Source organism: Rhincodon typus, chromosome 8 (assembly GCF_021869965.1).
Source record: "Rhincodon typus isolate 14 chromosome 8, sRhiTyp1.1, whole genome shotgun sequence".
NCBI classification, from domain to species: domain Eukaryota; kingdom Metazoa; phylum Chordata; class Chondrichthyes; order Orectolobiformes; family Rhincodontidae; genus Rhincodon; species Rhincodon typus.
The window spans coordinates 6896521-6911817 of NC_063339.1; the positions used below are offsets into that span (position 1 = coordinate 6896521).

General features: G+C 44.4%; 1 protein-coding gene across 1 annotated transcript in view; it reads left to right on the forward strand.

The window, feature by feature from the left end:
• nrde2 (NRDE-2, necessary for RNA interference, domain containing) overlaps positions 1 to 13661 on the forward strand; it is a 100180-nt gene extending 86519 nt beyond the window's left edge. The window contains exons 10-14 of the mRNA XM_048600021.1: positions 3148 to 3534; positions 4134 to 5059; positions 6168 to 6306; positions 7129 to 7200; positions 11984 to 13661. Coding sequence (XP_048455978.1) covers positions 3148 to 3534; positions 4134 to 5059; positions 6168 to 6306; positions 7129 to 7200; positions 11984 to 12109 — 1650 coding nt within the window. The 3' untranslated portion in view covers positions 12110 to 13661. The remainder of the gene's footprint in view (positions 1 to 3147; positions 3535 to 4133; positions 5060 to 6167; positions 6307 to 7128; positions 7201 to 11983) is intronic.
• The last annotated feature ends 1636 nt before the right edge of the window (positions 13662 to 15297 follow it).

The window sequence follows — 15297 nt, forward strand, 5'->3', positions numbered from 1 at the left end:
AGAGAGTCTAGAAAAACCTGGGTTATTTTCTCTGGAGCGACGGAGACTGAGGGGAGACTTGATAGAAGTCTATAAAATTATGAGATACACAGATAGGGTTGATGGTCAGAGTTGAAATGTCTAAAACTAGGGGACATGCATTTAAGGTGAAAGGGGATAGTTCAAAGGAGACATGAGGGGCAGGTTTTTTTTTGCACCGAGTAGGAGAAGTCTGGAGCGCAGTGCCCAGGGGTGTAGGCAGATACAATAGGGGACCTTAAGGGACTTTTAGATAAGCACATGAATATGCAAGGATTGGAGGGATATGGACCAAGGGCAGGTATAAGGGATTAGTTTAATTTGACGTCATGTTCAGCACAACATCGTGGGCCAAAGGGCCCGTTCCTGTGCTATACGGTTCTATGCTCTGTGTTTCATGTTCAGTTGGAGAACAGCATTGTAGGCAAGCCTAGCAGTAAAGCAGCATCAATTTCAATGACGTTGTGGGAATGTGGGTAAAAGACACTTTCCCTAACATGTCGGGTTGCATTCAGTGAGTTTAGCACTAGGGAATTTTTCAGGATAAAATGAGCACATTAAGTTTATCACGTGACCAATACTCCACATCCTAGCCTTTACTGGTGGGAAGTTTCCCAGGGTGGCATCCTCTGTAATTTTTAAGGTGTTATTGAATGGATATTTGAATGTATTTCAATTTGAGAAGTAGTTTTGTATCATTGCTGGAACTGTGACTCTGTTCTCGCAGTTTGAGTGTCACACTTACATCCTGCTGGTATGTTCTCTGACCTTTTTTGTGGGCTGCGTGGAAAATCAGCAAGAGAGCAGCAATCTAGGAGGCCATTCTGCCCCTTGAGCTATTTCCATCATGCTCTTTTTAACATGTTTGATTTCACATCCATTAGCTTGCCTTTGCTCCATATCAATCGATACCATTACCTAACAAAAGTTAGGCGATCGATCTCCATGTTGGAAATTTACAGCTGACCCAGCTGGCTATTGGTGAAGAGCATTCTAGATTTCCTGTACACTTCGTGTGATGCTTTAATATTGCTGTTGCCTATTCTCATTGGAGTCTCTGAATTAATACAGCACTCCATTTATACAATAACTGTGAATGTGCAGCTCCATCTAATGGCCACATTACGAACACAGGCCACATATTGAGCCTGCTTCGGGGTATGATGGTGCAGTGGTTATGTTACTGGACTAATAAGCCAGTAAATGTGTTATCAAACCCCATACTGAGGCAGGTTAAGAATCTGGAGTTTGTTGATCTTAAAAGGTGTCCACAAAGCTGTCAGATTTGTCATAAAAGTCCATCCAGGCCACTAATCTCTCTCTTTGGGAGAGGAGGCTGCTGTCCTTGCCCTAGCTAGCCCAAGCTGACTGCTGTCACACACTGAAGTTGTTGACTCTTGAGTACCTGCTCAGGCTGACCGAAGTCTCCCCGAAGTAAGAGAAAGAAATGAAAGACTCGCTGAGGCCTCAGGGCCTCTCAGTTGGGTGGTGATTGCCAGTCTGTCAAAAGGGACCCACACCTGAAGAACTCTGCTGTTTACTAAACAAGTGAGGAATTTCAGCTGGAGATGGCAAGAACTGCAGATGCGGGAGTCAGGGTCGATACAGTGTGGAGCTGGAGGAACACGGCAGGCCAGGCAGCATCAGAGGAGCAGGAGCGTCGACGTTTCAGGCCTACACTCTTGATCAGGACTCAGGAATTTCATCCAACATGTTGTCTCCCATTTTCGTACAACAAACATCAGTCCACACAATGTTGAAACCGAACACAGGAACTGAGAGGGCGATGTTTCCAGGTGACCTGCTTTTAGAAACCAGTAAACAAATGACCCATCTCGGTACCTTCCAAAGTGCTTCATGCTCAATAAAATAACTTTAGAAATAACGTCAGTGTTGTAATGTAAGAAACCCAGCAGTTAAGTTTTCACAGCAACCGTCTCACACAGCGATAAGATAATGACGGGATGTTTGGGGGATATTGCTTAAGGAATGGGCCAGGACTTAAGGGAGAATTCCTGTAATTGTTTTGAGTAATGTTGTGTGAGCTTTAATAACAGCAAGGGAGGGCAGACAACTTTGGCTTAAGGTTTGATGCAAAAGTTGGCACCTCCAACAGTGCAGCACTCCCTCAGTACTAGAGTGACAGTATGTGCTTGTGTCACTGGATAGGACTGGGACGGCACTGCTGCCTCACAGCGCCAGGGACCTGGGTTCGATTCCTGCCTTGGGTGACAGCATGGAGTTTGCACGTTCTTTGGGTGCTTCAGTTTCCTCCCACAGTTCAAAGATGTGCAGATTAGGTGGATTGGCTGGGGGAAATGTGGGATTACAGGGAATAAGGTTGGGGAGGTTGGGGATGGATTTGCGTGGGATGCTCTTTGGACGGTCAGTGTGGACTTGATTAGCGAAATGGCCTGCTTTGGCACTGTAGGGATTCTATCATTTTATGTTACAGAAAGGGGAGAGCGAGTGAGGTTTATGTACTCTCTTAGCAGGCTACATTTCTGTAGCAAAAACAGAAGTTGCCAGAAAAGCTCAGCAGGTTTGGCAGCATCTGTGAAGAAAAATCAGCGTTTACGTTTCGGGTCTGGTGACCCTTCCTCAGTTCTGAGGAGAGCATCCCGAAACATTAACGCTGATTTTTCTTCACAGATGCTGCCAAACCCTGCTGAGCTTTTCCAGCAACTTCTGTTTTTGTTCCTGATTTACAGCATCCGCTGTTCTTTCGGTTTTTACACTTCTGTAGCCATCTGCCCAGGAATCATTTAAGTGGCTGTTACTACGCTGAGCCTTCCTGAGCTCACAGCTACAGGTTCTGATTGTCTCTGGGCAAAACTGCTGTGAACACACCCAGGCAGAGCTATTCTGTCCCGAATTCTGCCTCACTGCATGAGAAAGATACTGTCGTAGATACAGCTCACAATGTGAGAGAAAAAGCAGAAGAGATCCAGAGAGAGTAAAAGAGGAGAGAAAAGAGCAAGGTGGGGGCAGCAAGAGAAGACCATGTTAGGGGCAAGCAGGGAGTGCGAGGCAGAGGGAGAGGCGCGAGGCGCGAGCTCGAGACGGAGGGGGCAAGCGCGAGCTCGAGACAGGGTTTATTTTTTTGCTTTTTTTTTTAAATCTGTACAGGTGCTGTTTGATGACATTGGATCTTCAATGTTCAAAATCTCCAGCCAAGAGCTGAGGTACCAGCTCATGTCATCCTTTTTCCAGTTTCTGGGAATTCCAACAGGATTTGGCCTGCCTCCCTGCTGCCTGAATGTGGCACTGGATGACCCTGACTTGTTTAGCTCTGGGTCAGGTGACGAGAGACTGTTGTCTTGGTCTGACTCTCCTGCTGCTGGGGTCAGCATTGTTGGGTTCATGCCAGCCATGCCCAGTCAGAGATGGGCAGCCAGCCACTGCACAGAAGGGGAGGACTTCATACAGACAGCATTTCACCAGGCGTTGCCCCTGTTCGCTGGGAAAGAGCGGTCACAGCTTACCCTGCACTGGCTGCAGTACGAAAAATCAAAGGTAAGAATGCTGAACATGCAGCACAGAAACAATCGCGTGGCACAGTGGCAGTGTTCACAGCTCTGGGCCAGAAGGACCATCTCTTTCTATCTCTGTCTCTGTCTGTTTCTCTCACTGGCTCTCGCGCCTCGCCCCCCCCCGTCTCGCGCTCGCACCTCGCCCCGCCCCGTCTCGCGCTCGTGCCTCGCCCCCTGCCCCTAACATTGTCTTCTCTTGCTGCCCCCGCCTTGCTGTTTTCTGTCTCTCTCTCTCTCTCTCTCTCTCTCTCTCTCTCTCTCTTCCTCTGATGTTTTTCTCACTTGCTTTCTCTTTCTCTCAGTTACTTTCTCCTCTTCTCACCTTTGCACGTGCTCACATTTGCGCTTTCTCTCTCACATTCCTGTGTCTTCCACCCCCTCTCCAGCTCCTCCGCACCCTTGTGCTCCCCATCCGCTCCCTGTCCACTGTCTTCTCAAACATGGGCGTGTGGATGGAATACAGGAAGAAACTGTGTTTCTGAGGAGAGGATGAGGACACACTGTTAGGGGGATGGCTGTAGTCAGGGCGAGTGTACTATGTGTGAGGACTGGTTTTAAAAATCTCGTTCTGGTAACTTGCAGGTACTGAAGAGCCTGCAGCTCAGGAGAAAGAAGCAGCTGAAATCTCTGGGGAAGAGGAGCAAGAAACTCGCTAAAACCCTTCTGAAGGAGGCTGAAAACAGGAACAATTTGGCCCTCTGGAGGGAATATGCCCATTTGGAATGGCTGCTGGGTAATGTGGAGGACTCGAGGAAGGTTTTCGACACAGCCATGGCTATGTCTGTCTCTCAGGGCCTGCAGAGCTCTGCCCTGTGTGACCTCTGCTTCCTGTACTCCTCACTGGAGCTGGAGTCGGTGCAGAGTGTCAGTGTGTCAACAGCAACTCGAGCGATTTACATCCTCACCAGGCTCGCCCTGGGTTTCGCTGGCTCACCTTATGCAGGTGAGGTGCTGCCAGTTAACGTGCTGAAGGCTCGGAAAACGTATGAGCGTTCTTTACAGGACTGGTTTGCCGATGATGCTACTTCAACAGGCAGCCAGGGGCCTGGTCAGCTTGTAAGCCTGGTAGGTTGTTTCGCACTCTTCCAGTACCTCACACTGGGCATTCAGGCTGCTGACTCACTGTATAGGCAGGCAGCTGGAAGGCTTGTAGGCCTCTCCTCGCTGGAAACGGTCCAGCCCAAGCGGAGTGTGTGGCGACAGAGTGTGACGTCAGCCTGTGAGAGGCTGACCGTGATGCACGTGACGCTTCTGAGGTTCCACATGCGGGCCAGCGTGTATCCCCTGGGCCCTCTCCGCCACACGCTGACACATGCTTTGGGGCAGTTTCCTGGCAACCGCGAGCTCTGGAAGCTGTATGTGCAGGTTGAAAGCAGCTGTCACAATGCCAGCCGAGCCCGAAGGTTCTTTGACGTCACCGCCAGGTCTGCAAAAGATCTCATCGTGCCGCGATTATTTGCGATTTATGCAGAAGAGCAGAGAAAGGAGCGGGTTGACTCTGTGCAGAGGTAAGAGCTGATGTGAGAAGCCGTTTCTCTCAAACTGCAGGCTGAGGAAGCCCCTCCACTCCCTCTGGTTTCTCAGCACCGTCCCTCCGAATCTGACTGCCAAAACCGAAGCCATTATTTTCAACCCCTGCCTCAAACTCTGTCCCTTAGTGCTGACCGGAACATGCTCCCTGTCCACTGTTAGACTGCAGCAGAATGTTTGCAACCTTGGAGCTGCGTTTTCCCTGGAATCTCAGAATTGTTTCAGTGCAGGAAGCGGCCATTCAGCCCATTACATCTGTGCTGGCTCTCTGAATGAGCAATGCACCCTGTCCAATTCCTCACTTTTCCCTGGAGCCCTGACTTTCTTCATTTTCAGATAATAATCCACTTGTCCCTTGAATGCCTCAATTGAACCTGCCTCCTCCACACTCTCGGCTCATGTCTCATTGCGTCTTTTGCCAATTATCTTGGATCTGTACTGTCTTGCTCGGGATGTTCCACCACGTTTCTCCCTGTCTGCACAGACCCCTCGTGATTGTGAATACCTCTACCAAATACCACACCCCCATCTCAGTCCAAACTTCTCCATCTATCAATGTCGCTGAAATTCCTCATCGCTGGAATCATTCTCGTGAATCTCTTCTGTGCTCTCTCTAATGCCTTCATACCTTTTCCTAAAATGTGGTGCTCAGAACAGGATGCAATAGTGAGGCAGACCAGTGTTTTATAAAAGTTTTTAATATAACCTCCTTACTCTTGTACTCTATATCCCTTTTTAAGAAAGCCTGGAATTGCTGTCTTAACCTGTCTTGTCATCTTTAAGACTTGAGACTTGTATATCAGACTTGTGCATCCCTCTTTAGAGTTAGTCAGTTTTATGTTGTCACTACAATTGTTTATCATATCAATATTAATCACTTTGCACTTTTCTGCATTGAATTCCATCTGCAACTTACCCAGCCATAACCCTGACCTGTCTGTGGCCTTTTGAAGTTCTCCACTGTCCTCCTTACAGTTTGCAAAGCTTGGACTGTCCTCAGGAATGGTATTCCTACTGTTTCGTGCAGTTGACCTTCTTCAGAGAAAAGGCTGGCCATTTTTTTTGTTCTGAATCTTTTCTCCTCAGGGCAGATATTGGGATTTTGTACAACACTCTCCCAGAAACTGGCCTCACCAACCGAATCAGAGCGCTGTTTGAGCACGCTGTTCAGACAGAAGCTGGAGCACACTCTGTTTTACTCTGGAGGATGTACCTGAACTTCACGGTGAGAACAAATTACAGCCGTTCTCTCTTGATTGCCCCGTGGAATCTGAGGTGGCTTTTTGGGAGTTATTTTCCACTAGTGGATGCTTTTTCTGATCTGACTCTTGACAGAGTTAGTGGTTGCTTTGTGGATGAGTTTGCACTTGTGGGGGCCAGTATCCTGAAGAGGACGCAGAGTGGATTTACTGAAATATTATTAGGAATGAAGGGCTGACTTTGGGACAGAGGGGTTTGAGGGGAGATTTAATTGAGGTTCCAAAGTATGTTCAGTTTTGTTGAACAGGGAGAAACTGTACCACTGGGAGGTGGGTCAGTAACCAGAGGACCCAGAATAAGACCTGTTGAGAGACAGAGCTGAGTCATTAAGTATATTCAAAGCTGAGATACTGATTAAAAACCTGTTCAAGGGAATTTGGCGGTTATAGGAAAAGGCAGGAATATCGAGGTGAGGATCATCAGATCAACCATGATTTAATTAAGTGGCAGAGCAATCTCGATGGGGCACATGGCTTTTGTCTGCTCCTATATCTTAAGGTCTGAGATAATTAGCAAAGAGCCAGGAGAGATGAGAATATTTTACAGCAGCAGCAGCAGCAATAGGGGCTTAGAAACAGACTTAATAGTAACTTACAAAAGAGAATCGGAAATTATTTACAAAGGTAATATTTGCTGGTCTACAAGATAAAGCAAGGGAATCCTCTTCCAGATATCTGTAATGATTCCTAATCATTCTGTTCGCATATTCTATCACATTGCGTTACACTGCTGAGATGTTCATACTGAGACCTAGTTTCTAATGTTTATTATCCTTCCCGTAAAACAGGTGACTCAAGGAAATATTGAGAAGATAAAGGGTGTATTTTACAGAGCACTGCAGGAATGCCCATGGGCAAAGGTAGGACAGCAATTGAGGTTCCTAACCTTCTAACTAATTGGCTACAGTGTTGAGCCTAGAATTATCAGCTTCTAATTTTAATAACCTGGATACCTCTTTAGGTACTGTGTGTTTTATTTCTGTTATCCATTCACAGGCAGCTGTCTGGGCTAGCATTTATTACCCATTTCCAGTTGCCCTAGTAAAGGTAGTAGGTGTGCTGCGTTTTTGAACCACTGCAGTCTATTTGGTTAGTGCACCCATGGTGCTATAAAGGAGGAAACTTCAGGATTTTGACACACCGACACTGAACGATGGCAAGATATTTCCAAGGCAGGATAGTTTAGGACTTGGAAGGGAACTTGCAGGTTGCGGTGTTCCATGTATCTGCTGTTCTCATCCCTTTTAGGTGGTAGAGGTTGCAGGGTTGAAAATGTGTCAGAAAAGCATTGTTGAGTTACTGCCATGCAGCTTGTAGGTAGTTTTTATGATTCCAACTAATGTTCTTACTGGACATTTCAGATCCCAGACTAAAATCTGGCTTGATAGATCATATTTTGTTTTGCTTTGGATTTAACAAGGTCACTCACTGAAACATAAGCACAGAGTGTTTCAGAATTTGTTCTGGCAATAAAAGTAAAATTTATGAAGCAAAAGAAATGAGGATGAAACAGAATGGACCCAGCAATTTACACAATGCGCCTTTTAGAATTTTGAAACGTGTTAGAGTACAATTAAATTCCAAAATACTTCTTGTACAATACCCAAAAACACCCTTTTTTACAGTACTCTCATTAGAGAAATACCTCTTTCTAACACCTTGAGAAGCTTAAATTATTATAAGCCCATTACTTCTGAAAGCTACTCCCTCAATCTATTTTAAAAGAAATCACCATAGCTGCAGAAATAGATACAAGCTAATCATTAACTCTTCAGACCCATAGAAAAGCCCATATGTCACTAAAAATCCAAACTTAGCATAACTTATATTAAAAATATATATAAATCAGTCTGCATCATGTGCAACACATTGCTGACACTGTGGTGGAGATAGTGGATGTCAAAGGTTTCAGATAAATGGGGAGAAAACAGTAACAGGGTACTGGATAATCAGCCATAGTTATATTGAATGGTGGAGCAGGCTGAAACGGCCGAATGGCCTATTCCTGTGCCTATTTTCTGTGTTTCTATGGTGTGCCAATGGAGCATTGTTGGACTTGTTGAATGTTGTTGGAGTCGCACATGTCAGGCAGCAATGTTCCCTCCAATTTTCTTGCCGGTTGTCCGGGCATCTGAGAGCCGCACGTTCGGCAACTTCTGAAACCGGAAGTCAGTGTCATAGTCACTGTGTGTGGAATCTTGGAGCATCTGTGCACACGAGCAATCTAGAGGAACATTGTAGGTATTCTGTCGAACTCCTGACCTGTGCCTTATGGATGATGGACAGGCTTCAGAGAGTCAGGAGGTGAGTTACTCAGCACAGAATCCCCAGTCTCTGACCTGCTCCTGTTCACCACGGCTGGTCTGGTTCAGTTTCTGATTGATGGTAACCTCCAAGATGTTGATAGACATGGGAAGATGGTTAGATTCATTCTTGTTGGAGATTGTCTGGCACCTCTATGGCAATGTTTCTTGTCACTTATTAGCCTAAGCCTGAATACAGTGTACGTCTCACTGCCTGTGGGCATGGACTATGCCAGTATCTGAGGAGTCCCAAGTCCTGCTGAACATTGTGCAATCATCAGCGAACGTCCCCATTTTGGACCTAACGCTGGAAGAAATGTGCACTTTGCCTCGGATCGTTCTGGGCTAAAGCCTCATGCCAAGGTTAGAGTTCATCACTTTGAGCTTCTTTCAGGAATAGGGTAAAACGGTTTGAAGCTGTGGACTTGTTCTAATGTTCAGTTTGAGCAGTGCTTACTACGCTGGCCTCTCTGGTGTGATTCCATCTTAATGCCTCAGTCTTGGCGTTGCTTTTGGAGGGGGACAGTGTAACAGAGCTGTTCACAGATGGGGAGGGCACCAGAACAAAACAAAACAGGATCGTAAACCTTAGATTTGATCATTAATGTTTGTGCAAGCATTGAGCATCCCAAAACCTGTGTTTGTAATTTTGAACTATTTTGTGAACATGCTGTTTTCTACGCTGCGTCTAATTGAGGGGCAGTTTCTGCACATTGACTGTTTTAACGTGGCCCAAACTAGCGTAAAATAAATTAATAATTTAAAGCTTTGGAAAACCTTTGAATGAACCTGAACAAGAAAGAACATACAATGCTGGAAAAGTGAAACATCCCGAACGATTTGGAACAAAGGTTTCAGCAACTACGTTAAATAGCCTGGGAATGAATGAGCCCCTGCCTAGTGGAGGACATCGATGACCTCAAGCTTCAAAGTACATGAGATTGATTTGTAGAGGAAATCGGGTGCACTCTCTTCAGATGCTGCCTGTTCATTCCCCTCCCCTCCTCTGCCCTCCGAGTGCACTGAGAGCTGGAGGAAAGGGTGAATACTCCAATTATGAGCCTGCAGAGTCTGTGCTGCACACTCGCTGCTGCTGTCTTTGAACTCATGACCTCCAAATCTCCTTAGTGGGCTCACCTCTCACAGTTTGGAGGCCCCTGAAGTAGGCTGTGGTTAAACTGTACCTTTAATCCCATTTACACCAGTTGGTTGCTTAACAGTTCATAGTTTAGAGTGCAATCAGATGGTTTCTGTTTGGTAAGAGCTGTTTTTGGTGCATCGAGTCCCAGCTCTCCAGTATTCTTTATATTAAAAAGTGCTTCCTGATTTTACTCCTAACACCAGCAGCGCAGTGAAATACATTGGAACTGGAGTCATTGCTGTGTTACAGTGCCAGCTGAAGTTATTGTTGGACAGTAAGACCCCAGGCTGAAATCTGACTTGATAGATCATATTTTGTTTTTTTATGAAACAAGATAGTTGCTGATTGAAACATGAGTACGTAATATGCATATTTAGTTTTAACAATAAAGAGGAAGGTTATTACACAAAAGAAATAATGTTAAAATAAAATGAACCAAACTATTTACACATAACATGTTTCAAAAACCTTTCAAATTATACTAAAATACAATATGCCTTCTATCCAAAAAGCACCTCTTTTACAGTACTCAAACACTAAATTCCCTTTTCTATCAAGTCTGTAGGTAACAACTGATGTTATCAAGTTCTCATGACTAGGAATTGAAAGTCTTTTCCTTGAGTATTTATACAACTGAGCTTAGACTTTCTCAGCTTCAGATAAACTCTTTGGCACAAACTGTATTAAGGAAAAATTGTTTTGATGGTTGGCCATAATTGGCCATGGCAGCAGGACGCTGCTTTTCTTCAGCTATTGCCTTTTAACTGAAACAGACAGGAGTTTAGGATGGTGATAGTACAGCACTTCCTCACTACTGCAGTGGAAATGTCAGTGGAATGTCAGTTTTTATATACTTTTTGTTTTGAGACTTAAACCCATGAACTCTGTGTCTCAGAGGCTAAAGTCCTACACAATGAGCGGCAGATTTCCCTCTGAACTTTCTGGAAAAATATTTAGTTTGATTTATTGTTGTCACGTATACCTAAGTACAGTGAAAAGTTTTGTTTTGCAAACAGTACGGGCAGATCATAGCAAACAAGGACATTCGGATCATAGTGTTATGAAGTTGTGCAGAGTAATTGAGAATTGGAAGGCAGGAAGCTAGAATTTGTTTGTTTAAAAAAATGAGGGAGAGTGCGTGGTTCCTTTTAAGAGGTAAAGTGCTTTTTTAAGTTTAGAGATTTATATTAAAAAAGTGTCTGTATGTAACAAAAAATGCACAGCCAATTCTGAAATTGAAACATGTATCAATTGGCTGTGTGATTGGAAACCTTTGGCATGTTTTGATGTTTTGGCCACTAGCTGGAATCAGCCAATTAATTTAAAACAAGCACTTAGCGATTGAAAGCCAATTGAATTTAAATCTGATGGTTTTGACAACCTCGAACCAATGCTATTGTAAGAAAAATGATTGTCATCCAAGGTGCATAAGATGGTTTTTGAAAATTGGTGAGTGCGAGCTGCCATCTGAGAAATAAGCATCTAGCTCTCAAGAAATCGCTAAACCCTCTAAGAAAGCACCATCTATCCATAAAGGGTACCACAGCACTTCTAGCTAAGAGTCCTCACAGAAGATTTGACAAAGAAAACATCCCTGACGGCTGGATCAGTGGAAGAAAGGCTTTTATGACTTGACAACAACAGAAGAAAGACATGTAGACTTTGAGAGACTAAGTTTTTTTTTTAAATTTATTTTCTTATCACTTGGTTTCTATAAGTGGGACTTGTGTTTATTAAACAGCATATCAGTAGAATTTAGTTAGTTAGGGAATAGTTAGTAGTTAGGGGGGAATTGTCAGTTTGTTAGTAATTCTGTTAATTTGTTCACTGTTAGGGTTAAGTAAATAAATTGTTACTTCTTACTTATAAAGTGAATATCAGGGATTTTCTTTCATTTAACCACTCTTTTTAATAGATTATAAAGGTGAGGAGAGCCCTCCTCTGGGTGCTTCGTTTCAGTTATTAGAAAAGAACCTCTAATCCTGCCATAACAAATTGGGGGCTCGTGTTTCAGTTTAATTATCAGAGGGATTCGAACTCCTTTCTGTAACAATAGGGCGTTTAGACAGAGTGAGGCATACAAGGTATGGCTGCACAGCAAGTGCACAAAAGCAAGATCAACATTAGATTTGAAATTAGAGAGGCCCATTCAGTGGTCTGTTAACAGCAAATACGAAGTTCCTTCTCTCTCATTCCCAGGTGCTATACTTGGATGCAGTCAGTCACTTACCTGCGCAACTCCAAGAAATATTAGACTTAATGACGGAAAAGGAGATTCGGATCCGCGTTCCTCTTGAGGAGTTGGAAATTCTCATGGAAGATTGATTGGGAAGAATGAAGATGTGCATTTAATTAGCACCCTTCACAACTTCTGGGTATCCCTACCGTGTTGGATCAGCCATTGTTGGAAATGAGACACCAGACACCCCTCAGCCAAGCTGCGACAAGCAGCGATGATATCAGTGACCAGATTGTGTGTGGTTCAAGGGCTGAATGTTGGCCAGGACTGCTGTTCCATAAAACCAGAAGCATATTGGCAGGAAGCCAGGTGCTCCCAGCAGTGAATTCAGTGACCTGTTTAGTGATCCTGGCTGAATGAAGGAGGCTAGTCAGTACATCAAGAGAATGATTGGCTTTCGAATGATGCCATGGGACCTTTAACTGAAGCTCATTTGCAGATATCAATGCCCATCCTAAGGATGGGTTGTTGGATGTTCATTCAGAAGATTTAAAAGAAAGTTAGAATATTTATTTTGTAATAAATGATTAAACTTGTAAAATTACTGCTTATTTATATTGTTTTCTGAGCTAGATAGTAATGATTACTGTTTTTTCTAAACTCAGTGAGGTGTATAACATTACAGGTTATTTATTTCTTAATCTCCTAGATGTTGTCCAGTTCTCTGGGGCCTCTCCTGTGACTAAAGGAGATACAAAGATTTCAACGAGGCCTCAGTAATTTCCTCATCTGCCTCTTTCAGCATTCTGGGATAGATCCCATCAGGTCCGGGGAACACGTCTACCTTAATGCTTTTCAAAACACCCAACGCTTTTTTTTTATATTGACATGCCCTAGAATATCGACATACCTCTCCCAAGGCTCACCATACATCATGTTCTTCTCCTTTGTGAATACTGATCATTTAAGGACCTCACCCACTTCCTCCAGCTCCATGCATAAATTCCCTCTTTTGCTCTTGAATGGGTGTACCTTTGCCCCTGCTATCTTCTTGTTCCTTGTATATGTATAAAATGCCTTGGGATTTTCCTTAATCCTATTTGCCAAAGCCATAACCACTTTGAACCCTCCTAGTTCCTTGTTTGACTTCTTTCCTTTCTTCATATTCTTCAAGATCTCTTTCTGTCTTCAGTTTCCTAAACCTTACATATGCTTTATTTCTTGTTAAACTAAGCTCTCAATTTCAGTTCCTAGGCACCTGGTTGAATGTTGGATGTGAGTGAATTCCTTGTAATTTTTCTTCACCCTGCACGAACCTAACAGTTCAACGGCTGAAGAAAAGAAACTGCAGGTCTACAGGGAACAGACAGGGAGGGCGGACTAGTGGAGCTGCTCTTGCAGAGAGTCTGCATGGACCTGATGGGCTGAGTAGCCTGCTATGTGCTGGCCTTGCACAGCAGTTCGTAGCATAGTTCTTATTCAAATGAAATAGTGTAACAAGCTGGCTAAGGGTATGCACTTTTCTCTCAAGTGCTTTTTAAACACAATTTGCCCCTTAAATTGTCCAACATAAACCCCTTGTTTTTAAGGATCCAACTCTGTAGGGATCCTATGACTATGTGGAAGCAGGCCGTTCAGCCCATTGAGTCCACACCGACCCTCCGAAAAGCATCCCACCCAGACCCACTCTCCTACCCTATCCCTGTAACCCTGCATTTCCCATGGCTAATCCATCCAGTCTGCACATTCCTGAACTCTACTGGGCAATTTAACATGGCCAATCCACCTAACTGCACTGTGGGAGGAAAACGGAGCACCCAGAGCAAACTCACGCAGACAGTCACCCGAGGATGGAATTGAACCCGATTCCCTGGCACTGTGAGGCAGCAGTGCTAACCACTGAGCTACCGTGCCGCCCTGAATTCCACCGTGTCACGCATTTGTAAATTATTAGTCCAGCGACTCTACCACCACACCACACCTCCCTGAACCAGAGAAGGAATGGGTTAGTGTTCCTAAAAGTTTATTGAAGAGTTTGGATTTAAGAGGAGGGGGCTGTTTAAGGAGGAGAGGCAGAGAGGTTTAAGGAGGGATTCCAGAAAGAATTAAATGGTTGAAGATCAGTCGTAGAGTGATGAGAGTATGTGAGGCCAAATTTGCTGGAAGGCAGAATTTTTGGAGGGTGAACGAGGTTTGGGTGACAAGGAAGACTGAGGCATTGGACAGATTTGAACATGAAATTCCAAATCCAAGTGCAGTGCATTGAACCCATTGGGCTCAACTTACACATGAGATATCGAGGACTTTTTTTCTGAATAAGAGTCCTCACCCGAAACATCAACTTTCATGCTCCTCTGATGCTGCCTGGCCTGCTGTGTTCCTCCAGCTCCACGCTGTGTTATCTCAGACTCCAGCATCTGCAGTTCTTGCGATCTCTGATGAGATCAGTTTGATGAACTGCTAAGTACCTATGTCACTGCTCCAGCTGCAGCAATATGTTTGTCACTGATTATCACAAATTGGTTTCTCAGAATTGGAATAATGCTGTGTTCAATTTGATAAGCTAATGTAAGTTTTGATTAAACTTTTAAACTTGTAATAACTGCTTGTTGGTATCGACCCTTCTCATCTCATATTGTGAAGACATAGATGAAAGTTTGTAATTTTGATTAAAACTGTTTCGATCTAATGAAAACATGCAACCAGCAACTCCCCCTCTTCACTCCTCAGAAGCCTGTCCATTATCTACAAGGCAGAAGTCAGCAGTGAAATGGAATACCACCCCCACCCCCCCACCCACTTGCCTGGATGAGTTTGGTTTCAACAACACTTAAGAAACTTGACATCATTCAGGACAAAGCAGCCCGCTCGATTAGCACCGCACTCACTCGTCAACCACTGACTGTCGGTAGCAGCAGTGTGAATTATCCATGAGATGCACTGCAGAAATTCACCAAAGCTCCTTAGACAACGCATTTCAAACCCATGACCTCTGCTATCTTGAGGGACAAGGGCAGCAGATACCTAGGAACCTGAAAGTTTGCCTCCAAGCCACTCAGCATCCTGACTTGGAAGCATATTGCCATTCCTTCAGTGTTGCTGGGTCAAATTCCTTCCCTAAGGGCATTGTGGGTCTATCTGCAGCATGTGGATTGTAGCAGTTTCTCACTCCCACCTTCTCAAGGGGAAAACCGGGACTGACAATAAATGCTGACCCAGCCAGCGACATCCATATCCTGTGGATGAATTTAAAAGCAGAAACCCAAAGCAAAAATCTCTTAGTGTTTAAGCCTATTAAGATATTTCAGGCCATCTGACTCATCAATCACTGAAG